Source organism: Nematostella vectensis, chromosome 10 (assembly GCF_932526225.1).
Source record: "Nematostella vectensis chromosome 10, jaNemVect1.1, whole genome shotgun sequence".
Lineage (NCBI taxonomy): Eukaryota > Metazoa > Cnidaria > Anthozoa > Actiniaria > Edwardsiidae > Nematostella > Nematostella vectensis.
In genome coordinates, this window is record NC_064043.1 from 10,737,015 (window position 1) to 10,762,804 (window position 25,790).

At 40.7% G+C, this 25,790-nt stretch overlaps 2 protein-coding genes across 2 annotated transcripts; both read right to left on the bottom strand.

The window, feature by feature from the left end:
- Window positions 1–67: 67 nt before the first annotated feature.
- Window positions 68–15,420, bottom strand: LOC5519186 (polycystic kidney disease 2-like 1 protein). The gene is made up of 19 exons (XM_032363989.2): window positions 14,914–15,420; window positions 12,275–12,388; window positions 11,998–12,051; window positions 10,709–10,782; window positions 10,229–10,389; window positions 9,845–9,943; window positions 9,117–9,252; window positions 8,870–8,958; window positions 8,623–8,777; window positions 7,492–7,736; window positions 7,035–7,094; window positions 6,684–6,805; window positions 6,011–6,230; window positions 4,593–4,726; window positions 3,660–3,777; window positions 2,581–2,792; window positions 2,144–2,291; window positions 1,467–1,712; window positions 68–1,304 (listed from the first exon to the last, which is right to left on the bottom strand). Exons 1-19 carry the CDS (start codon window positions 15,257–15,259, stop codon window positions 1,260–1,262), a joined length of 2,778 nt encoding a protein of 925 aa, XP_032219880.1. The 5' UTR covers window positions 15,260–15,420; the 3' UTR covers window positions 68–1,259.
- A 6,589-nt stretch (window positions 15,421–22,009) lies between these two features.
- On the bottom strand, window positions 22,010–25,614 carry LOC5519185 (E3 ubiquitin-protein ligase RNF14). The gene is made up of 2 exons (XM_032363972.2): window positions 25,250–25,614; window positions 22,010–24,304 (listed from the first exon to the last, which is right to left on the bottom strand). The coding sequence occupies exons 1-2, from the start codon at window positions 25,595–25,597 to the stop codon at window positions 23,234–23,236; spliced, it is 1,419 nt and encodes a 472-aa protein (XP_032219863.1). The 5' UTR covers window positions 25,598–25,614; the 3' UTR covers window positions 22,010–23,233.
- Between the last annotated feature and the right edge of the window lie 176 nt (window positions 25,615–25,790).

Consider the following 25,790-nt stretch of genomic DNA (forward strand, 5'->3'; position numbering starts at 1 on the left):
CTATATAATCGTGTGTGTGTGTGTGTGTGTGTGGGGGGGGGGGGGTAACCAATCAAAAAATGAGACAGCCTTTTTACATTTTTTTATTGAGTCCATATCATGCTAGCTGGACCTTACTACTCTTGCCTAATGCTGGTCAGTTGGTCTGACCACAATCTTACACCAGCTCTACTAGACCAATCAAGATTAGCCCGAGTGTCAGGCCCTTTTATCGTTCCCTATGAAGTATATACCTCTCTTGAAAAATTAAATCGCCTGATACTCTGGCTAAATCAAGATCAAATCAGATCTTGAACTTTGACTTGCAAAGGTCTAGCATGCTAGAGATCTTAAAAACTGATATATTATATCCATGTGATTAAAAATGACAAGAGAGTTAAGATACAAGTGTTGTTTTAACCCCTGTTTATTTTTCTATAAAACTGTGGTGTTAATGTCTTTGGCATCATGCTATTGAACTCATTACCGGGCTTACTCTCTCCCTTGGAGAAGAAAACGCCTGGGAATGAGTGTATAGTGAGAGTGCATGGAGGATAGCACGTGCATCTAAGGAAGGGAAAATCAACAAGCTAAACTGCATTAAACAATGGAACGCTCTTCATCTTTTATAAAAGGCACCCGTCATAGAACAATGCACAGATTTCCCAATAGACAATCCTTGTCTTTCAGGGTGTAAATAGCATTTCAATTTGTTCTTAAATTAAAACATAGGGTACCATTCCGTCTTTCTCAAACCCATCTACCTTCTTATTCGTTTGTACAGCTTTTCAAGGCTTGACTGCGCAGCAGTGTTTTCTTACTCGGCTAAAGAGTTAATTAAGTGTTAATCACTTCTACGTACAGAAGATTGTCTATTCGTTCTGACCATAAAATCATATAAATCATCTACATGGTTTTCTAACAAGCTATGTATTAATAATATATGCCCATGCTATTTCTAAATTTTCTGTGTTATACTTTGTTTACTTTGTGGTACATGCATTTTTTGACCAAGTGGACGCGTATACAGGGCGAAAAGTAACAAATACAAGCACAATCTGAAGCTTTGCTACAGAGACAGCAACGACGACACCTATGATGCCCGTTAACTAATGCAAAATGGATGAACATAATATTTTTAACATAATATATTTCACGAATAATAAACTAAAATGTCATGCGCCCAATTGAATGGCCTATTTTATATTGGCGTTGCGTTAAATAAATTTTGTGATACATTTAGTCATCGTGCATTTTCTATATCTCTTGGCATTGCTCCCTTACACGTTGGTGGTATCACCAAACGATGGTTTTCGCTCGTCCTCCTAGGAATAAGAAAAAAAGAAGCAAATGTCAGATTCAAATAGTATGGTTTCGGCGGGAAAATTCTTCGGAAAGCGCGCGTGACATGGCACACCGAGCGCGCAATTTGGCGCAAGATGCGCGCTCCAAAGAGTAGCACAAAAATTTTATGAATGAATACTCACTCGCACGGGAACACGAACAGAAGCGGCGCTTCCTTGCACAGACCCGCGGGATGCAGATCTGTTGCCCATGCTCGCGGCGCCGCGGGATTTGGCTGTGTTAGCGCGTGAGGCACTGGGGCTAGCCCCACGTGACGCGTCTCCTCGGCTCATGGAAGCCTCGCTATCCCAGCGCTCCAGCTCCTCGCGGACCATGCGCTCCATCTGCTCCCTCTTCTTCTCGTCCTCACTTCGCCCAGAGCGGTCACTCTGCACATTGCAAATTCTCATTATAAATGCGTCTAATATTCTAGTTAGCGTTACTTATATTGTATTATTAGTACTGATATCGCGTTACATATATCGCGTTACTGTTATCGCGTCCTTTATGCGCGTTTCTCATTTCGTGTTACTCGTCGCGGTTCTCATGTTACGTTGCTCATATCGCGTTACCATTGTGTCACTTATGTTGCGTTATTCATGTTGTAGCGCGGCTAACGTTGCGTTACTCATTTTGCGTCATCCGTGTTGCGTTACTCATGTGCATTACTCATATCGCGTTACCTTTGTTGTATCACTCATGTTGTTGCGCGACTAACGTTGCGTTTCTCATATTGCGCTCTTCGTGTTGCGTTACTCATGTTGCATTACTTATAACGCGTTACTGTACAACTCATGTTGCGTTACTCGTATTGTGTTACCTCGGTGATGCTGTCCAGAAGCTTGGCCATGGTCTCACGGCGCTTGAGCTTGGCTTTCTCCATGGCTTCCAGCTTGACGAGCACGGCGTCAATCTTGGAGACGATGCTGCCAATGGAGTGTTCCATGCGGTCCACACGGCGGCTCAGCCTGAAAACAACACAAACAATTAGTTCCTGGCAGCTAGTGCTTATGGGCCATTCCAAGGCGTTTATCTATTAAGAATAACAATATACAAGAGACAATATACAATATGTGATTCCTAGTTTAGGATACAGATAGATCGGAGGTGGCGGCGCGAGGCCTTATGACAAAAAGGAAAGGAAACTCTATACATTGCCTTTTTTTCAATGCACGCAGGGTCTCTTCATTTACCCCCCCCCCCCCCCCCCCAGTCTCTCACTCTGTCCGTTTTGATTGACTGATGAGAACTACTCACACGTTGAACTCCTCGTAAGACACGCCTCCTCCTCCGCCGCCTCCACGTCTGTGTCCGGCTGCAGATCCGACTCTGCCGCTCAGTCCGCCCTGCGAGTCATCATCGTCGTCGTCGCTGTCGGCGTCGCTGCCGCGGAAGCTCATGCGGCTGGCGCTCTTCGGGCGGGACTCCTTTTGGCGTTCCATCTCTTCGATCTCGTCATTCAGCTCCGCCTATATCGGGAATAATCCAACGAATTAAACAAATACACTGAAAATAAAGGTTAGTAAGGCCTGCCGGGGGTCACTACAAACAGGGATATTGCCACCGGAGCCGAAAAGTTTACTTCACAATTGATAATATCATAGTCTTGGAAACGCTAACGCTACTTACTGCTACGGGAGTCAAAAAAGCAAGAAAAAGCTCCTTGTCCAGCGCTTATGTATCAGGCAAAGAGTTTCTGTCTTTCTGTGTCTCCTGTCTCTATGTCTATGTTTTAGGGCTTATTTTTATTGAAATATTTTTTTCGTCGCTAACTGGCGTGACGGCCGCATTTGGCGTGAGGTTGCCCTTCAAACAGTAACTTCCTCGGCATTCAGGCTATTAATAATAAAAACATAGGAGGAAGCAACAAAAGATGGCTCAACAACAGCACAGTATGACCAGAGTAGGCAGGATTGAAGCAGATTGCCGGGCTAGTGTGACAACATCTTTTTGTTTATAGGATGGTTTAAATACCTTATCCGGTGTTTTGGATCATTTTCTTATATTTACAAAAAACAAATTTTACATGGAATAACATACAAAGGCGAAGATTCGCAGATCAAACGAACCGTCCGGAAATCCAAGTTTAGACGCATATCAACACATTCAAACATCACTTTGGTCAACTATATGGCGATGAATAAGGCTGATATGGATAATGAGTTGTCTTTGCGTATTTAAAAGGTGGAACCGACCGGATACTTTTATGACGAGAATAACATAACCCTCGTTATCAAAATCCAGTGCTACTAGCCCCCCCCCTCCCCCAGTCCACCCCCCACACACAAACACACACCCCTTCCTCTTTTTCATATCTGCGTAGCTTTCTTGCTCACCTTCTGTCCCTCCAGGTCCTCCTGCATGCGTCTCTGTTCATCCTCGTCCAGGATTCTGTCGCCGTCCAGATCGTATTTGGCGAACACGGCCTCGATCTCTGCGTCGGCATGGCCGCGTCTGCGAAAAAAAAAATCAACGCATATAGGCTACTAGTCACCGCAAAACTATATCATGGACAATGGGGTTTGAGGAACGGTCGGAACTAGGCCGGTATATTCCAAACTACAAGTGAAAACTTGTAGACATTTGAGAACAGCAAGTCAAACCAAAAAAAAAAAAAGCGGTTCTTTGGAAATGTTTCGAAAGGTGGTCAACGGCTATAGGAAAGTCATATTCAATACCGCTGTCATCAAGTAAACGAAGTAAGGCGAGTTGGATTCGGAAAAGAGATATAAAAGATCGCGAGCGAGCTCCGTCCAACACAAAGGACTACCATGATGAAAAATAAAGAATCAGATTTTCAACGAGTTTACAATACAAGAACACCTTTTCGGGCATAGCATCCTTGCTTTTGCGTAAAGGATTTTTCGAAATCCACGAAATGGCATGTTAAATGAAATCGAACGTGTAGGCCTGTTCGCCTTTTTCCAAGAGAGTATGAGTTAGTATAAGTGGAACGAGTTAACAGCTTCCCTTTTCCTGTTATATGAGCAATATATTTACAAATGATTACGACTAATAGGTAAATATTCATACCCAAAACTTATCCTTTTTTAAATTAAACAAGAACGCGCGCAAAAAATGGAGACGTAATTCGATCTTCCTGTGTAAAAGTAATGGCCCCGTTTGACAACATATAAGAGATGAAAAAAATAATAACTCAGTAGGATCGACCTAGCTGGAGTAAACATTAGCATATTCGTTTCGAAAAGTGAACATGAATTGGCCCGAAGTGAATTAAAATTTCATGATAAGATAAATTTTGATCTTACGATTTGAGGTTGGCGCGCCATTCCTCGAAGTCCAGTTTGTTGTCTTGGTTGACATCGGCCGACTTGAGAGCTTTTTGGATGTCCAGAATTTTCTCCCTCTTGAAGGACAGCTTGTTAAGCATGTTTTGATATCCCTAGAGAGAAACCAAGGCATAACGATCATGAATTGGTCAAATTCTGCAGGGGATATCTCGCAAAATAGAACGAAATAAGAGTGCTTGCTCTTCAATACATTCGACCCAAGGCCCTCAAAAAGACTACCCAAACAGCAAAACCCTTGCAAGAAACGGAAACCTAGATGACTGGCATTTTTAAAACATTTAGAACAAACCTTAACTCGAGGGTTCGCTAGCAAAGCGGGGCACATAACAGAATTTTCAACACTGATTACAAATGACTATAACTTAGTTTAACAGATCTGCACCCACTAAAACTGGTAGAGCGCAGTTGCTCATCTGCATCCACTAAAACTGGTAGAGCGCAATTGCTCATAAACACAATTAGGTATTCACTCCGAGCATATACCATTACGAACAACTGGCCAATGGTATTCCACCTCTTGTCTCTCTTGAAATCCATTATTAAACCTTGTCTCCATGTTAATTATAAAGTTTATTGGAAGTGTTTTCAATCAAGAAAGTGCTCTCAAGCCAGGCATTCATTTAAGAAAAATAGAAAATGAAAACCGCAAGGAAAATAATAACAGTCGTTATTCTTATTCTGGATGAATAATAAATTGTTGGCTTGGCTTTTTCTTATGTATAATCACTGGTAATTGATTGAGTCGCCGGGAAAGTCTTGCTATTAGGGGCTCATTTCATGAAGGCAGACAAATTGAATAAAAACTCCACTTGAGATAACCAACGTTTTAAATACTCAATCATACCACTCAGAAGGGAAATACAAATGCTAAGGAAAGGATTGAAGGGCCTTTCGCTCTATATTCTCTTTATCTCCCCACATCAAAGCCAGTAAGCGAAGGACAGGGTGGTTCAATAATCCCTACACATGTCAACCTTTAAGACAAACACCCCTCCCAGCCACACCCACATACACACCGGACCTAGACTTTAAACATGATCGTGGCATGTAGAAATGCGTCCCTAATACACCATCTCATCTTCCGTCTACAGGGGGAGCCTGGGTGGCGAGGGTGACATGGTGCTGCTCAGTAAACAAGTTTCAATTACGACGAGATTTGAGTTTATTTGTTTTTGCCTTTTCTTCCAGGGTTTTTCTTTTGGGTTTTCTGGCCTTCCTCGCTCCGTTATACCAACAATTTCGATCTCAGCTGGGATCCATTGTCTGACATGAGTCCTATGGCACCTGCCTGAGGGCCTTTCTTTGCCTTCGACCAGGCACGTTTCAGGCGTGGTATAGGGTGTGTAGGCGGGAATTTGTGTTAAGTATACACTGACCTTCTTGAAGTAGTCGGTGATCTCAAATTCGCTCTCTTGCGAGGCAATGTCAGACTTGACCTCGGCATAGGTGTCGTTAATGATAGCGAGGAACATGTTGAGAAGGACGAAGAAGACGAAGAACACATAGGTCATGAAGAACAGCGGACCCAACACACGGTTGGCGTTCTCGATCTGGTGGAAGTCGAAGTCACCAAGGATGATACGGAACAGTGTGAAGCTACACAACAACAAGAAAAAAAAACTTTAGTTTACTCATCCATCATGGAAAAATACTTTAGCTGCGTAAACATTTCTTTGTAGATGTCTTTGTACATGTTACAAAGTCATTGTTGAACATTTCCAAGTGGTGGAGGGGTCCCTTCACTTAAAGCTTTGCGGTTTCAAAAAATGTGCCTTGTCAAACTCAATTATACAATCAAACACAAACAAATGGTTATGTTTTGATGCAAGTGTAGTGTAAACGAGTGAGATTGCATTGTGGTTCTGGTGATGGCCGTTAATTACTTTTTACTAACTGCTTTTACTCCAGCTGAATAGAGGTAAAGGTCAGTACGGACGTTAGCTTTGTTGAGGTATTGTGTATTGTTCTGCTACAAAACAGGGTTGAAGCTTTGACCGTGAAGGTCAGCAAAGCATTCTATGTGTGGTCAATAGAGGGGCAGGCTCTTACATGCTGTCCTCAAAAGTGCTGAAGTCGCGCACTTGGGTACCAAAGATGAGGTAGCCGAGCTGAGCGTAGGCAAAGAAGATGATGAAGAACATAATCGCGAATCCGGCCACGTCTTTTGCGCACTAAAAATACAATAAAATACCATGAGTCGGTTGGGCCCAGATGTTTGGGCCTTCTATCTGAAAGTGTGGAACCCTTGTGTTGTGTTGTTTTGTGTTTGAGCTAGGAATGCGGATAGGTATCATTTGATGATGCGAAGACGACTTGCTTGTCTTGTGGAAGTACTGTTTTAAAAAGCTGCCTCCTGCAGTAGAAGGACAACAGGCAAAAAGTTCGCTCAAGCATTCTTACCTTGGAGAGGGTGGAGGACAGCTGGGTCATGGTCTTGTTGAAGCTGATGTACTTGAACACCTGACCAGGGAATCACAATGTCAGTACGATGGATAAATCAAGTAATGCAGCCATAAACACGCCTTGACTATTAGGTACGAAGCCAGGGTTCCCAAGAGTTGCTCCGTTTGCATTACAGTACAGTACAAGTGCAGAAAAGATCTTAGTATTTTCCTGAGGCAGCTATTGTGCATCAGCGTACCTTCTCTCTATAAAAGAGCCTTAATTAGTCACACGTTTATTCTCATAATTGGAAGACAGATTATCTAAAAAAGTTTTATACTTAATCCATCACATTTATTGGAAGATATCACAATGGTCTCCCTAAATCAGACGCTGGAAAACCCTTCCACAACGATGACAAATGAAGGCTGACAGAAAATCTTCTTGAAATATAATTTAAGATACTCTTTCATACCTTGATCCAGGCGAAGAAGACTGCCACGGCCACCATGTTGTTGAACTGAGTTTGCCAGAATCCCAGCGAGTCAAAGTTGGCATACTGCGAGCCGTCTTCCAGGAGACTGCTGAGAAGGTCCCCGACTGCCATGGTACGGTACAGGTTAAAGACTACCGCCACGTACCCAAGCATAATCACCACCACATCCAGGACATTCCAAAAACTCTTGAAGTACTTCATCTTGTGCTTCTTGATCTCGAGACCTTCAAGCGAAAGTTAAACTACATTAGCTCAGGCTGGGGAGCAAGGGAATTTACACATAGGCTTTGCTGATTGAGAAATAGGGCTAATATCTATGGGGAGGTTTTTGATCACGAGACCATTACATGAGAGTTACACCGCATAAGCTCAAGACGGAAGGCACGAGAGTTTACACATATGTTTGGCTGTTTGAAAAGGATGGCTGATCTATGGGTACCTCAAAAGTGGATTAAACCACCTTTTTTTAAGGGAGGACTTGACTTTTTTTAAAAAAAGACAGAAGACAAAGAAGAGGCCTGATCGTTCTTTTCTCTCTTTTTATTTAACTTTTGGAAATTACCCTAGTCTTGTGCCCAAATGGAAGTACCTAAGCAAGCGATCAACATTTTGCTTAAAAGAGGGGTTCTATTGAACTCACCCGTGGATCCGTCACTTCGACATAAATACACTTTTAAAGCACTTTTTTTATAAGAACCTTTTTAAGGTCCTTTTTTTTAAGAACGTCCAGCCTGAGATTTCACCAAATTTTAGGAACATTCTGAGAGCATGCCGAGGCTCTGATAGCAGATTTTTTTTTTAGTCCTAATGCAGAATCAAATTGTACTCATAGTAACAAACTTATTACTGCTATTGATCATTAGTGTAATTCTCTTTTTAATAATTCATTGGATATTATGTTTTTTATATACACAAAATTTTGAGAACATCATTAAGAACATATTCAGCCGCCTTAAAATGTCCGAAAATAAGAACGGCCCAGCCTCAACTGAAAATAAGACGTTCTTATAAAAAATAGTGTACTTCGCCATTAGAACTTAGTACCACAAAGAATACGAGATACCTTTAGAGGGATTTTAGTGGTAGCACTAAAAACCCGATAAAACCCACCTTCCTCGATGGTATAGTAGATAATAAACAGGATAAAGATCCCCTCGCACGCCATCACAAAGTGGTCGAAAGTGTCGACATAGCGGATCAGCTTGACGGTGCGGAAGTTGAAGGAGGGGATGCAGCCACCAGTGGGGGGGTACTCGAACACCAGTCTGTAAACAACACAGTCGCAGGGAGAAGTGTTATAAATAAATAATACTAAAAAGCCTGTTAAAAAATTGTTGAGGAGCACAGCGCTGCTAACCTGACGATGCAGAAAAGATTGATGTTGGCGTTGTAGACGGTGAAGTCGATGAACACAGCACGAGTTCCACGGTCAAGCCAAAGATTTTGCTATAGAACAAGACAACTTTTAGAGTGGATGTAATGGTGATTTCCTTCCTGCCCAACCGAACCCCCTAAGCCCTGGGGGTGCTTTTTTATCAAATATATAACGGTTTTGTGGATTTGATGGACGGCTTAAATACAATAATCGACCCCTGTCAACCAACCTTGAGATCCTCAATGATTTGCTGTGTTTCTGCCTTGGTCGGGGCGAGAAGTTGTGTGAATCCGCCGCCGCTGTAGGTGGTCATCCGCCCCCAGTAGGAGCGTCCCTGCAGGTCTTTCTCTGTTTGGTACGTCCAGCTAGAGAAACAAAAATATAAGTGTGATTTAAAGGTCTCTTCGCAACAGAAATGAGAGAGGAGCCTAAAGGCCGGTTTACATTTGCGATTTTGGATGCAACATCAAACGCATCAAACGACTCTTTTGCGCGCGCACGCTGCAACATCGCGATTTTTGTCGCAACAATATCGCACAGGTTTCAAACATGTTCAAAATTTGATGCAGTGCGCCAGAGAAAAAACGCCGTATAAAAACCATCGCAAGTTCCAATACTAAAAACGCGGATAAATATAGCCATCGCGCATATATTTTCCCGCGTTTTTATTTTTCGCGCGTGTTTGCTGAGCAACGGATATTCAATTTTCTCGGGATCAATTAGTATCCGCAGCGTGATACATGTGATATTTCATTTTGGGTAAAGTGTTACTCAGTCTAGAAAAACAAAACAAGCGAAGCGCGATCGTTGATGGAGGGATTGATGTTCTTCAGGAGATGAAAAAACCCTGGGTTTTAATCCTTATCATCTGTGGTTACCGAATGCGACCACTATCAGGCTTAGGGAGGGAGAAAGAGGCTTTAAAGGAACATGCCATCCCACTACTTATGTACTTACGCCGATCCGTTCATCTTGCCAAATGTGTTCATGTCTTCCACGTTCGGGGAGTAGGCGGCATAGCACTCCTTGATAACAGACTTGAAGTCGTCATGGACACTGCAAACAACGCCGCGAAACACTTTAGTCAAACACTCTTCGACAATTCAGATATGGCGGTGGCTGAAGGGGACTTTGACATGGAAGAAGACGCACTTTCGTTTAAAGGACACGTGAGGCTTTGGGCGAATTCGGCGTTTTAGAGCCTCGTTAGTATTTCTAAAAAAAGCCAAGGAAGTTTGTCCCTGGATATTTACTTCATGTATTGCGTTCTAAATTTTAGCCAAAGGAAAACTTGTTGCCTTTACATCTGACTAAAGTAAAGAGGCTCCTTTTGTTGCTTACGTGCAAGAGTCGTTGAGCACACGAAGCTGGCGGAAGCGAGGTCGGCCAAGGATCTTGTTCTCAAAGTAGATAAATCCAAGGTCATCTTTGGGCTTAGTGACGTTCTGGTTGTTGTAGTACTGTTCCCAGTAGAGACCATCAGAAAGAGTCTCGGTGGTGTACTATAAGAACAACAGCAACAACACAAGTCAGATCCGGAAGGACGGGAAATTATTTAAAGAGAGGGGCTGTGAGAAAAAAGGGGTAGGGTCTGGTTATTTTTTATAGTCCAAACTAGGGTCCTTGGAATTTAAAGTTAAATTATACAAAGGGGGGGGGGGGGGACGAAAATCAATGATGGGGGGTGGGGTTGCTCCTTTTTAATAAATAATTATATTGACTTGGATTTTGAGCTGTGTGAGGGAATTGGGTTTCATGATGGTGGTGGTGGGGGAAGGGGGGGGGGGGGGGGGGTGCTTTGGTGCTACATTCACCACATACCATCCAGAATTCGTTCATGGTGGTGATGTCCTTGAAGGTGTTGCGGTTTGACATGCTGCTCTCGACAAATAAGTCTGAAAACAAGTGTGCACAGGGGTAAGGGTACTGTACACAGGGGTTGAAATTGAATGTTGTTCACCTCTGTGACATACAGTACAGGGGAGTAGCCATGGGCATAGCCCCCGTCTAGCAGTCAAAAATACAGTAACTGTATGAGACATTATTTAAAACACAGGAGAAAATGCCTTGAAAGGGCCTTTTGGGCCACCTCCTGTTAAAAATCCTGGCTTTGCTGCTGCAGTAGCTGCAGCAGGCTCAAATTATTGGGGGGGGGACACAATTTAGAAAATTGGGGGGGGGGGGTGGGGAATAGCCCCACCCCCCCCCCAATTTTTTTTCTAAAATTATAAGGAAATAAGGGGCATGGCTATGCCCCCCTACAGGTTTCTTAATTATTTCCTTATAATTTTAGAAAAAAAATGGGGGGGGGGTGGGGCTATTCCCCCCTACAGGTTTTTTAATGTTTCTAAATTGTGTCCCCCCCCCAATAATTTGAGCCTGCTGCAGCTACTGCATAAGCCAGGATTTTTAACAGTGTGTCCCAATCCCTGCTATGGCCGTTGTGAATACAGAGTAGCTAACTGACATTTAGCAAAATTAGCCCTGAAGGTTTAATGCTTGAAATGTCAGTACAGCTACTATGTTTTCACTCTGTGTTGAATCATTTCCCTTTTTCCACAAGGTCAATGCGGGCTGATAACTTATCCAAGGAAAATGTTTTGGGATATAAATAATTAGAAAGAAACAAAAGGACTTAACAAAAGTTGCAGGATGTTTGATTTGTAGAAGGAAATTTATAAGGAAAATACTTAGTTTAGCATGTGTTTTTATGGCATACCTGTCAACTCTCCTGCATTACGCGGGAGTCTCGACCCCTTCTCCCACCCTCCGGTGTCGAGCACCAAATCTCCCGCTTTTTAGTGATTTTTATAGCTTTCGAAAAATTATTCTATAGAAAATTGTCATTTTGCCTATTTTCTATTATTGAAAATATTTGAAACAATAATTACTTTGCATAGCACAATTAATCTAACACCCTCGTGAGATCAATAACTGCAAACACCTGCAAAGCTAAACCCACCCCTCCCCCTCAAAAATGAATATACCCCTCCCCCTAAAATATTCTCAAGCCTTGAGATTTTCAGAGGTTGACAGGTATGTTATGGAGGCACTGGTTGGTTGCTAGCGCCTAATGTAAAAGGTGTGGCTTAGTGACAGCTGTGTCTTACCTCTCATGACCTTCGTAAAGTAGTACATGGTTGAGCTGGTCATACCAAAAGTCACTGTAAACAAAACATGCATCAATTAACATCAGAATGACATTTTGGACTAATTATGTAATTGGGAATATGAAAGGTTTCCTGAACCTTAGGGTTCAAGAGGACAATATTGCAACAACCTTTCCTGGAGTGAAGGAGGACTGGAGAAATCTTAGAGCGACTTGAAGATTGTTGAGTGTGGTCAATAGAATACTGCATGGGTAGTAAAGGGAAAAGATGTACTTACAGATGCAGAGGATGGTGATGAATACCAGGTAGATGATCAGTTCTCGGAGGGTCGTCTTGATGTGCATTTCTCTGTCTGAGTCTGTGTCCTCTGTCTGTCGGGTACGCCATAGTCCTGCACAAAGCATAAGTAAGAAACGTCAGCAAAACTCACAAAATATCTGATAGGGCAGGGGTGCTTTTGCCTCTCAGTGATTATCCCCCTTGGCCAAGATTTGATGAGTTGTTTCCTCTTTGAAGAGTTGTTCTACAAATTTTCCTGGCGCATACAGGGTACAGGGCATGCAGGGTACACGAAGGCAAAAAGTGGGTCATTTCTTATTAAAGGACGGTCAAATATTATCTTTTTTCCATATAATTCCTGTGACTGTGCACCCCTCTCAGCCAATCCTGGGGACGCACCTGTTTTTCTTGCTGTTCACACAAACACTACTAGCTCTATTCCATACATAAGCTTTATTTCTTACAAACACCACCATAAAATAACAATATTACTTTCAGTTTTTGTCTGTGTTTTCACTATTGTAAATAAAGGATTAATAGGATAAAAAATATAATATAAATATAATATAATCTGCCCTTTGTCCTCTTTTGAATATCTATTCAAATGTCCCTTTTCAATATTATCATTATTATTCAATTGTCTTTCAAGAATTCTGTTTCTACAGAAACAGCCAATCAATTTTTTTCACAAATAAACAACATCAGCCCAAAGAAAATATGGCACAAATAATTCAAAAAAGTTTATTTTAGCACAAACAAGGCCATTCTTTACATAACGAAATTTCAGAGTTGAAATCTTGAGCTAAAATGGACAAATATCTAATTTAATAGAACTCTCTAAATATGCCATTAGTTTCTAACAATTGTGAAAACGCTTGTAACACAGTTGGTTTGATTACTTCTATCTAGAAGAAATCTTTGTTTTGAAAGTAAAATAAAATTATCCAAGGAAGCTCAAACTAACAATTATTGCAATAAACCAATAATATACAAAGCACTGGAAAAATATCTTATGGCAGAAAAAGGTTTATATGTATAACGAGAGTTTGAAAATGGGAATCAATAAGGAATACTTCACTGAAAACCTGTGGTTCCAACTAACAATATGCATGGTTGGTTATTTTTGTGGTTACCAAGGATAGATAAGGCCAATTACTGTGTAATACACACAATACAGCCTAGAAATGAATAAGGGTAGTTTATACAAAACCGAGAACCAAGCAGGGAACATTATAACCTTGAATAAACCAGATGAATAATATTTCTGACATTTACATAATGGTCGGTATTTTTGAAAGTGAATGTTTGGAGTAATAAAGCATTTTCTTGAGTGCCCGTCGATTTTGCCAAGGAAATTTTAAAAATGACTAATAACCGTCGCTTGTATAGATGTGCTACGTAAAGAAAGATTTAAAACCATAACCAAATTTTAATGCTTTTAGAAAAAAATATTTATTTTTTATTACCAATTCGATCGATTATACTTTGGCTTTGAACACCTTTCATATTCCTATGAAAAGGTCAAAAACGTCTTTTTCAGTGCGAAATTTTAATAAGAAATTGATTCCGAAAAAAAAAATCACAAGCAAATGTAGTAGTAGTGGATTCCGCTATTTCCGTTAGAGTGGAAATGATCCAAGAAATGCATTTACTTAGAAGTGCCCTAGTTAGAAGGCCGAAAAAATCCTAATAAATAGCCCGCATTTTGTTGGGTTCTTTTCGGGTGAAAAACCAATCAAGTGTTATGAAAGCGCACATCAGTGGTTTCCAGAAACATCAGAGAAGAATTTTTTTTACTACACAGAGTTAAGAAGCACTCCGAGGGTGTTATAAAAAAAAACACTATTATTTTTCTTCCATCCAGAGTGTTCTTCGTCGAATGAATAATTTATTGGTTGGTTAGTGGTTGCCCCAAAGTTGGCAAACAAAATTCTGCGTTAGATATCGGGTTTTTAGCGACACTTTATCGAGTTATTTTAAAAATGAGATACCGCAACCGAATCATTCCAGTAATCTACACAAGCATATTTGGTTAAAAAGGTTTTAGAGTTGGAAAAAAATGACGAATTTTCGGATTCTTCATTTTTTCCCCTAAGTAAACATTACAGACTACTAGCACCTGCTTCGTTCGGGGGGCCCTCATTAAATTTTACTTGATGGGGAAACTCTGGATTTTAACATTTCCGAGCAGATAGACCCGCAAGGGAAATTAATTTCAATCGAGAAGATAGATAAACTAAAAAAACATGATAACTTCTAACGATTCTACTAGTCCAACCTACGCGGGTTTGTATATATATATGGCGTATTTGCGGGGTCAATTATAAACCAACCACCAAAATCTCTCCATCGTTTTTTCGCGGTTTATTTCCCTAATGATACGATATAACAGGCAAAGTTGTGACAAGTAAGACCGACTGGAAAAGGGAAATTAGTAGTTTTTAAGAGGAGGGCCTAGTAATGGAGAATCTCGAACAGTTATAAAGAACCATCCAGACTTTTCGTATCAAAACATTAGATTCCATACGGAACTGTCACGGATGAATGACTCGAACCTCGCTTAGAATTGATAAATATTCGACTTTATATCTTCCTGGTGACCATGAATTGTTGGTTGGATAAAAAAGAAAGACATACCTCGGATAATTCGCTTGAATCGAGTCCAACATCCAACAGGCACGTTCTTTGCCCCTGGAACGCGCACGTCCGCCGCGATTCGCTTCTGATGGCTGACGGGTTCAGCCTCCATCGCACTAGGCATAACATCGACCGCGGCCGAGGCTGGCGCTCTCGGAGAGGAGAAATCGATCTCATCTCCCCCTTGCCCAGTCAGCAGATCGTCTTCCGACCAAGCGGCTCGTGAGTTGGACGAGGCAGGTCGTCCACTTTTCTCGTGCATCTCCATCTCGTCGTTCATGCTGAGTCCAAGACTTGCTTGCGAACCCGTAGGTTTATTTCGTCGCTTCGCCGACCCTGTACTCATTCTTTTAGGTCTTATAAAGCCGACAAAAGCTTGAAATACCTTTTGGTTTCTTGAATTTCGGGTTGACGATACGGGAATCCCGTTAGTGTGTCTCCACGGGTTTTCGTACTCCACTAACTGATCTAGTCACGCTCAAGTTTAGAACCAAAGTGAGTTTGGGAACCTTGAGCTCATTAATATTTCATGAATGCGTAAGAGGTACCACGGTGTCAATCATGTATTTTTAATTTCATAAGTTTCCATAGAGACAGCCCCGTTCTTTTCGCTCAGAACTTTATGTCAACAACGGTAAGTGACAGCTAAAGAAGCAAACTACGTCAAAGAATAGTAAATTAATGGTTTTCACTTTTCATGTCTTCTAAGTGAATTGAGCGGGATTTTGTAAATTTGAGGGATCCGAAATTGCCACGTCGATTAATCATTTATGTGGCTCATCATTTTCGCTAGAATTAAAATCCCAAGAACAATAGATCATTGCAACTATTGGATGCAAGGAAAGAAAAGCGAAATTCTAAATCATAGCAAACTAAAGCGAGTGTATATTTTTACTAGGAAATGTTAACATAACACTGTAAACTATCGTTTTTTGCAACATCCCTGAGTTAAGAATCAGTGTCAGTGCTGTAGAGCGAAAAATGAATAAAGAAATGAATGGTTCACCTGCATCCTTAACTGACAAAATGCGTCAACGGTATAAAACATTAATGCTCTTGTCAGGTAAGTAGAGCAATCTCATAGGCTCATTGGAGAACCGTTTCCCAGCACTGATGTTAAATGGTGATATATGCAAAAGATGAGGAGAGCTTAGACAAACACTATAAAAGTGGTGCCTATTTTATTTATAAATGCACTGTTGTTTGAATGTGGTTTCGTATTAGTGGTTTTTCTGTCATAACTCTGGCGCCTTAATGTTGTTTAAAAATTACAATTCCTAGCAATTATCTGTATATTACGTGAAGGTTTCCACCGATACGGTGTTATCAATTGGGGGGAATTGTGCGAAGTCTGTCAGATGGGTTCCGTTTGGCCTCGCAAAGTGACTAATGCGAGTTTTTGGTGTTTCTAGCGGCATCTAGCTAATTCATATCAACATCCCGCATTTACGTACTTTCAGGAGCGCGCGCGAAAATGGGGAAAGAATCCCGCCGCAACGGAAGGGGGGGGGGGGGGGGGGGGGGGCTGACCAAAACAGGCACTTGGCAGAGGGAGTTAGCAGAAATAAGGTGCCTAAATGGACCCTGTGCGAGTTATCAGTTCCCCCGAATTTGAAAATTCAGGAGGTCGATAAGATCCCCACGAAAGTGATTACAAAAGATGAAACTTTAGCACGTGTTAACGAGACTGCCACACAAAGGGGTAGTTCTCGTGAATGCGATGGGAATCGAACAACTGAAATAACGAAAGACTGTCTATTTATAGCATACTAATGCTTCAACTGATTTCTTATTCCTTTACAGGCTTCTTCTGTTTCGCGTTATTTGTTAACAGATAAGACGTTAGGACCAAAAGGAGAGGAGGGGAGGAGAATGCAGAGGGGTGAAGCAATTTCAGAAATGTTGAAATGTTGATGTTATAACATGTGATAATTTCGGCTCCTGATATCTTAATTAAATCCACTTTTAATAAAATATAACGCAGTCTTGTTTACTATTTGTCTTAATAAAACTATTCCAAACTTTTAATCTAGAGATCATTAAGTATTTTGGCGGCTTGCCGAGCTGGTCTTAATACAGGGAAAAGCTTTTCAACGATTTTGCTCTCATTTTGCTCTTCAAAAACCTACACTCTGCACACTAACTCATCTAAAATCTAATCCTTATAACTATTTATCCAAAATATTTGTTGGTTTTCTTCACATAGTGGAGGAATCCGGTAAATAATTTCATATTTTCCCAGACTCGTTAGAACTCATTAATTATGGATAATCGAAACAAGTTATGCAGTTTTCTTTCCTTTTATTCTTTTAAAAGTAGAAATGGAGTAATGAGAGGAGTAATGTCTGCATTTTTCTCGAGCTTCATGTATTCGAAGCCTGCAATGCACTACATCAATATGTGCAAAAGATTACTTTTATATTTTAACAATTACAATCTCATATCGATATAGGCCATTATGGAATAAGTTTATTTACCCGTCATTTTCCTGTTTTTCATCTCTCATTATTTTAAGGAGACTCTCTTTTCTAGCGTAGTAGTTAAATTTGGATTTTAAGCACCCAAACAAAGCAAAGGAATACACTTTGTGTTTTCAAATTCATTAAAATTCTTTCCAAATAAAAGCATCCTCATAGATAACTATCAGTTTATAGTTCGTATAACTCTGATATCTCATAAAATAACCCGAAGCTGTCGCAGAACCAAAACAATATGGCACAAATAACAAAATTAAAGGGCAGAAGAACCAAATTATGTGGTTGGGGGGGAGGGGGAGGGAGAGTTGGGGGGAATGGAAAGGCTAAGACTCCCCCTTTTACCTTTTTTTTTTTTTAAAGAATCATTCTGTGTTAAAAGGCAACAGACGTGAATTATGCATATCAAAGTCTCACAAAACTCAACTAATAAAGCACCCTAAGAATCATAGTTCTACTATTAGTCCACCCACCCCCAACACCCAAAGCCACTTCCACGCCCTTTTGGCAAACCTTGACCTATTTCGTTAAGATATGGGATGGACTTGTTTCTGCTCTGATTGATGAAAGTCGATAGAATGGTGACAAAAACTCCACTCGAGTTTCGTTTTGACGAAATATATGATAAGATTATGTCCTTTAAGGACTGTAGAGAATACAGTCTACGGAATGGTTCTATTAGCAGAATGATTTTATGAAGCCCACCATGTTATTTTCAAATGTCTAATGACATGCAAATAATCTTCTTACGTCAATGAGAAGCTTTCTGAAGACTAATAGATGTCGGAAATATGCACGAGAGAACATTATGGTACTATAAATTGTGGAACAAAAACAATCCAGATATGTCCACTTTTATCGCTGAAAATCGGGGATGTCTAAAAGGTCGATTACAAATCTCATAAAACAATGTACTTTTAGTGAGAGAGAGTGGCGCTAAGATGGTCATCTTCTAAATACATTGACATCCTTCGAAAAAAAATCCGTCGAGGTATTCGACAAAAAACTGCCTATCTTTGAATAGAGAAAATCGATCAAAACCATTTTTGCATGCAGTGCTACTAGTTCTTTCAACTGCTAGAGGATTTAAATATGCGACATAATCCAACTGTTATATTTTGACCCAACAATTCATTACGGATTCACAGACGATATTCAATTTATCGGGAACGTGCTGATAAGTCAGTTTGGAATTTCCCCCTCGCGGAGTAAATGACATACGATCTCAAAAGTTATCTTTTTCCTTTCAGCTCGTTAAAAATCACAATAAGAATACAACTGCGAAATTCCATTATGCTTCCATTACAGTCGTGACATTAGCATCAAGCAGAAGGCCGAAAAAATAAGACGTCATGTAAAGCCATTTATTCCTGTCACAAGATGCTTACAGAAGTATTAAGAGCGATTACTTTATACAAAGTGGCTATCACTTATCCCCCCCCCCCACAAATTTGAAGAACATGCAATCAACTACACTTGACTAGAATAAAGTCTAACTGTTCGCTCGCTTACGATTTTGAAAATAAAATAAATTTATAGACAAACTGTAGGCTCTTGAATGCCAGTCATGAGAAATATCGTTATCTGAAATCCAATTGTCGCGAGAAAAAACTGAAGGCCCTCATACATTGCGGCGGTGTCTTTTGAGACCGTTAAGTTGTCAAGAACGAATTTCTAGTAGAGAGATAGACTCTAGACTCTATGTCAGCGTACCGTTCTGCCTGCCTCTGCCTGCCTGCGTGAACTGTTTGTGGTCTTTCTGTGCTTTTCGCAACATATTAAATCCTTGAAAAGACACATATTTTTACTTTTTTACAAAACATTTATTGCAGGCGGTTATTCCGGGCGCCCCTCATACAATCCCTAGCTCTCTCGCGCGGCCATTCAAAAAGCTTAGAAAACAAACTACGAATGACTTCGCGTATTGACGTATAGAAACTGACTGCTCTGTTACTCGAAATGATTGCCAGCTACGCAGGGTTGTTGTCACCTAGACTCATGTACCCTTCGGGTACATATTTTTTTATTTTGTAGAAGAGGGGGGAGGGGATGCACAAACGTGGCGGCATTTGCCTAAGCCTTTTAATTAAAGGAAGTTTGCTCCCTCTTCAGACAGAAATTTTAAATGAAATATATGGGATCTAAAATTAACCAATTCACCCCCCCGCCATATGTTTTATATATTGGTGCCCCTTCCTTTTGGTCGGTGCCTCTGTCTTCATTAAGTCATCACGATAATCATTTCCATCATCAGTAACACCCTCAGGGACCGACAGAGCAAAAAAAAAAATGGCATGCAATTTTCCAATTCTCAAAATATAAGCTCAAGATTCCGCATACAAGGAGTTCCTCTGAACAAAAGCTTAATTCCAAATTTTAAAGAAATTTTGAAGATATGAAATTTAGATATAAGCGAGCAAAGTTGGCTTAATTTCTGATCAGAGCCCGACTTCTCCCTAAAAACAAGGATAATTCATACTTTGAACATTTGAAAATTGCACTTCGAGCCTCATATCTCGAAGACGAATCCATTAGAAAAACAAAAACTCTTTTTGATATGTTGGTTTACATAACATAAGGAACTTCTATGCAAAAATTCAAGCTTATCGAAGTTAACCAGACCTTATTTTGGGATAACTTGCCATTTTTTTTTTGCTCTGTCTCAGGGACCCAGCGAACCCAGAAACGAGATTTACAAATAAGAGGTGGGGGGGGGGGGGGGGGGGGGGGGGGGGGTAGGGGAGGGGGAAAAAAGAGAAGAGGCTACATCAAAAGCATCACCCTGAACATCGCTACCACGATTAAAATCCCCTCTGCCATCTTGACCACCATCATCGTCTTGTTATATCATCAAGATATTATCATCAGCAAAATCATCAGTTATTATAACCATCATCATCAGCAATTGTTACGTTAGCTGTGGGTGCAATACTGAGCATACATCCAAGGTCTTGATGTGTGCGACGCACGCTACCGTGACCACCTTGACGGTTTTGTAAAGTATACGAGAAACAATAGACTTGATGTGTGCGACGCACGCTACCGTGGCCACCTTGACGGTTTTGTAAAGTATACGAGAAACAATAGACTTGATGTGTGCGACGCACGCTACCGTGGCCACCTTGACGGTTTTGTAAAGTATACGAGAAACAATAGACTTGATGTGTGCGACGCACGCTACCGTGGCCACCTTGACGGTTTTGTAAAGTATACGAGAAACAATAGACTTGATGTGTGCGACGCACGCTACCGTGGACACCTTGACGGTTTTGTAAAGTATACGAGAAACAATAGACTTTACGTGTGCGACGCACGCTACCGTGGCCACCTTGACGGTTGTGGAAAGTATACGAGAAACAATAGACTTGATGTGTGCGACGCACGCTACCGTGGCCACCTTGACGGTTTTGTAAAGTATACGAGAAACAATAGACTTGATGTGTGCGACGCACGCTACCGTGGCCACCTTGACGGTTTTGTAAAGTATACGAGAAACAATAGACTTGATGTGTGCGACGCACGCTACCGTGGACACCTTGACGGTTTTGTAAAGTATACGAGAAACAATGGACTTTATGTGTGCGACGCACGCTACCGTGGCCACCTTGACGGTTTTGGAAAGTATACGAGAAACGTGCAAACCGTGGCCACCTTGACGGTATTGAAAAGAGAGACAGAACTAGATAACTTTGTTTGGCGTTTAATGTGCCGTTCCAAATTAAAATACATGTGTTCATCCGTTTTCACCATCATTGTCGTCGTCGTCATCATCGTCGTCATCATCATCATCTCGTTTTCACCAACATTGTCGTCGTCGTCATCATCGTCGTCGTCATCATCATCTCGTTATCATCATCATCGTCGTCGTTGTCTTCGTCATCACCAGTCATGTAAGCAAACTGATTGCTGATTGTTCAGTAGCGGATCTAGGGGGAGGGTTTAGGGGGTTAAGCCCCCCCTGGGCAGAAAACCATATGTAACAAAAAAAGTTACCCCCTCCCTTCTTTGTCACTGAGCCAACACCCCCCCCCCAGACATTCACACTAGACCTAAGGATGCGTGAACCGCGCTATCCGTGACAAGACCTTGATTGGCATGAGCTGTACTAGTCAGCTACCGTAGCACAGAACTGCTTCAGTGCACGTCAGAGAACACTGAATCCTTCTACTGTTCTACCATGCTAGACTTTGCTATTCTTCTTAACTTTGTTTTGGTGGCGTGGTATCTATCTAGTTTTATAGCCAAAAAAGACATTGTCAACGCTTGTTATAGAATCGAGATATTTTGGATAGATATAGTCACCTATAGCACGTCTTAGCTTCGAAATTTCAAAAACACGATTTCAATATAAATAACGGTAATGACGCACACTTGTGTTTATAAGCACGTGCGCAGATATGAGATAACCAAGTTTACTACTCCATGTTCATACCGAGTTGAATAAACGGCAAAAAACACCGGAGGCGATCTCGTTAAGATTTATATTTCAGTTTATCAAGGATTTTTCTGTTAGCTTGGCATGAGAAATAGGGATTTTTGAGTGATAATCTCCAATCTTAATTAAATAAAAAAATAGTTACTGACTAATACACGAGAACGAGAAATACACGGATACACGGACAATCACGCAAGCAATATTTATTCACTATTTTAAATATTTGTATGTTCTGTACAGCTTCTGGTCATTGTAGTTTTTCGCGATATCACCTTCACTTTCACGTTTATTTTAAATGACATACATTTTTCATTTATATAATTATTTATATTGCAAAATTGATCAAGAATTCCATCTTTTCTCATTTTCTTGCTGTTTCTAGGGTGCGTATTATACGCGGGTTTTCGATTTTTTTTTTTGAAAAAGGCCTTGAAAATTGGGGTGCAGATTATATGCAGGTGCGCATAATATGCCAGTAATACGGTAATTAGGTGATTATTCTAGTCCTTATTCTAATATCTAATTATGTATATGTTTTTGGTGATTGATGCTGTAATCCCCTACTCTCTCAAATATTTAACAGTCCCTCTTATAACTCAACCACACAAATGTAGGAAACAAAAGAGTACATAAGAAAACTCTAAATTGATCTCCCATTGATATTTCTTTATTCTGTGGTAATTAGTCCTTCATTGTAGCGTCCTCCATTGCCTGTAATTGCCTGTGTTTATAAGCTATGCCAAATCTGCACTCTGTAAACAATACCCCTCATATAAGCCTTTTATACTGTCCAATATCATGGCTATTCAGGCTATTCAAGCTCAAGCTAAGATGAGTTCAACTAAAGAATATCCTTCACAGCTAAATGGAATGTGGCTTCTAATGACTACAGTATGTTATATTTGGACTTTTTAATGAGGAGCCTTAAAAATTGTTTCCTCACCCCCATCCCCCCTCACCCCAATCCAGCCTATTGACCTGTTGTCCTCTACTTTACATTGCAACTTACTTATAGCTATCAATGTCGTGTTAATATAACATTATCTTACCTCCCCCTGGCCTACCTTGTAGCTGAGTAAGCTGACTGAGTTTCCTTGCAGGGCTTTTGTGTAAAATCTAAGGAAACAGTTCCAGCCTTTTTGCTCTTCATATACTTTCTGCTATTGTTAGTCCGATTGTACCATAATTCAAATACTTATTGCCTTCATTTTCTTCATCATCACCACAAAGATTTGAAGATCTCACAATTTCTCCAAAAGATATATTTGAGAAATATGGCTGTGAACATTCCTTGCATTACCCCTTTTGAATTTCTGTAGAACTCCATGCATTATTTCTTTTTCTCCCTGAGCTTACAAAATTTAAATTAGATACCAAATTGTAGAAACCTTGATTGAAAGAATTCAGTTTTTCAGAACTCATCAAAGTCATCAAACCAATCATCATCATCTTCATCAAGAGCCAAATCAACACCTTCAAGCAGTCTACCAAAACACTGGCTTCCCAGTTTGTTAAAATGGAGGTAGGGATTTGTTGTCAGGAGAATACTCCGACACAGCCAGCAGAAGTTTGCCCTGCATTTGATGCAAGTCATCTTATTGCATCCATCAAACTTTTGAATTTGGTAACTACAGCTTGGACATTTGGTGCAATTGGACTTCACCCAGTCCTCTGAAACAACTTCCTCAAAAACCTTCTTTAATCTGTCCCGGCCATAACGTTGGTCTAACAAGGCCCTCTCTTCTTCTGTAGCTTTGAGATATTCTGTTCTTAGCTTTCTGAATTCAGAATTTTTGATGGAGCAGGGGGATACTCCATGATAACCCAGTCGACAGATTTTGCAGAAGGCAAAGGAGCAAGCAGGGCATAACCCTATTGTAGACTCACTGTCCACCAAGACGGGGGATTGGCAATCAGGGCGAGGGCAGTAGGTTATGTCTGACATACCATCTAGACTGGATTGAAGCAAGAACTTATCATACTTAGCAAATGTTTCTTCAGAGACTACCCTCTTTACTTGTGACGGAAGAGCTTGTGACTCACATTTTGATGTAGGACAAGTGAGAGCCTTGACAGACCCATCATTGATCTGCACTGTAAAATACCCAGTCATGCATTCACAGCAAAAGACATGACCGCAATTATGAAATGCCAAGCACATGGAGCCAGGTTTTTCACTGAAGCACACATCGCAAGTGAAGTAACTTGTATCAAAGACTCTTGCTTTCTCTTGTTTTTCATACTCTAAGATTGACGCAATTAGTAATGAGTATGAGGCAACATCTTGCACTGCTCGCTTGTCTACCAGGGATGAGTCTAAAGGAATGCTTTGCTGTCTATGGAAGCGCACCGTCATGGGGCTTTTTATATTCAACACTTCTAATGCCTCATCCATCAAGAACTGAGTCCAGCGAAAAATGATGACATCCCCCACTCCCTGATCAGTCCAGATCTCATCAAGATCTTTGCATAGCTTGGATAGCTAAAGAAAGATAAATCACTCAGTTTCCTTAAACAGTACCAATAAACATGAAAGGTCACACTACACAGAGTTCGTAAGGCATATTTTTTTTATCTCTGAGTGAGCTTTTTTACCATGAACTGTATTAAATGATATTATCAATAGATGAATTATTGCTAAAATGAATCTGCAATTCATAAGGTAAAGGGATTTGATCACAATATTTCCAGATTATATTTGCCAGTTTGTTGAATAGGCAAGTGTTGATGAAAGTTGATTTCATGGTGCTCGTCAGTGCCTACATTTAAATTAGCCTGAATTTAAATCTCACCAGGGGTTAATAAAATCCTGTCATGGGGCTTGCTTATTGTTGTGTATATAAAAATAAAAGGGGTAGCAATGGGTACCTTGAAATTTCAAAAATCTCGCAAAACTTTCGCAAAGTCTCAGAATCTCTTGTTTTTTTCTCTCAAAATTTTAGGTTCTAGGAGCCTCGTTTTTTTTCCTGCAACGGTCTTGGAGTCTCAGATTTTTAAATGTGACCTTGAAGTCTCTAATTTTGTTAAAGGCTTTTTGTTATTTGTGGTTGTATTGTAACTCTTTCATCCTTTTTTCAACTGATATTAAAAACATACCTCGAGCAAGTTTTCTGAAGACAAGCTCGGAAAGCTCACCTTCAAAAATTTGACCAGAGTCCAAGCTCAGATTCCAAAATTTTACAAAAGCCTTGGGCTTGGATTCTGAAATGCAAGTCTTGGCGCCTCGGCAAGTCTCGGATTTACTCATCGTTACCCCTAATAAATGATGAGTGGGATGCCACACTTTCTGATATCATCCCTCATATTAGGCAACAGATAAGTACTGTGGTCAGCAAATGCCTCCTTCCGCCTCTCCCCTCCCCCTCATAAATTTAATTAAAAAAAAAAAACAATTAGGATTTCATGTATCAGGTGGGTCCTTCTTTACCTGCTGTCTGGTTAGCCATTTGCAGGAAAGAGTGTATTCTGGTGGCTGAATAGATGGGTAATTCTCAGGCATCACGAAGTTAAGAACGATAGGCGGTAAGTACTTGAGATCTATGCATTCGAACCCGTCCTTTTCGCTAGACGCCGAGGCAGCAGAGTCCTCCTGGGTTTTACTCCTCGACGATTTCGGCATATGTGCAGAGTGAACCCTGATCTGAAAGTGGTCTGGTAGGTCTAGAAAGACGTTGAACTGGCCACCCTTTTCTTCTGAAGAGTGCGTGAAAGTCCGTTCATCGTAGATTGACGCTAAAGCTAGAAGTTCATCCTCTTGGGCGTCCGCGTCCGCCATCTTGGATGATTGGGATGACTCGCCCCAGTCCTTCCTGCAGAGCTTTGTAATGATTAGATTTTATGGTTATTATTATTTTTTAGCTTCGTTGTGAAGACCCCAAAAAGTATTCCTCGGATGGTTGGAAAACAATGTTAAGTGGCCGCTACAAAATTTTCTTACTGCTAACAACAGAGGTTTCTCAGATGAAAAG

Coding starts and splice junctions, on each gene's coding strand:
- LOC5519186 (XM_032363989.2), bottom strand. CDS start 15,259: ATGAGTACAGGGTCGGCGAAGCGACGAAATAAACCTACGGGTTCGCAA. Junction 7,737..8,622: donor CTACTATACCATCGAGGAAG/GTGGGTTTTATC, acceptor TTTCGCTTGAAG/GTCTCGAGATCAAGAAGCAC. Junction 1,713..2,143: donor TTCTGGACAGCATCACCGAG/GTAACACAATAC, acceptor TGCAATGTGCAG/AGTGACCGCTCTGGGCGAAG.
- LOC5519185 (XM_032363972.2), bottom strand. CDS start 25,597: ATGGCGGACGCGGACGCCCAAGAGGATGAACTTCTAGCTTTAGCGTCA. Junction 24,305..25,249: donor AATGGCTAACCAGACAGCAG/GTAAAGAAGGAC, acceptor ATCTTTCTTTAG/CTATCCAAGCTATGCAAAGA.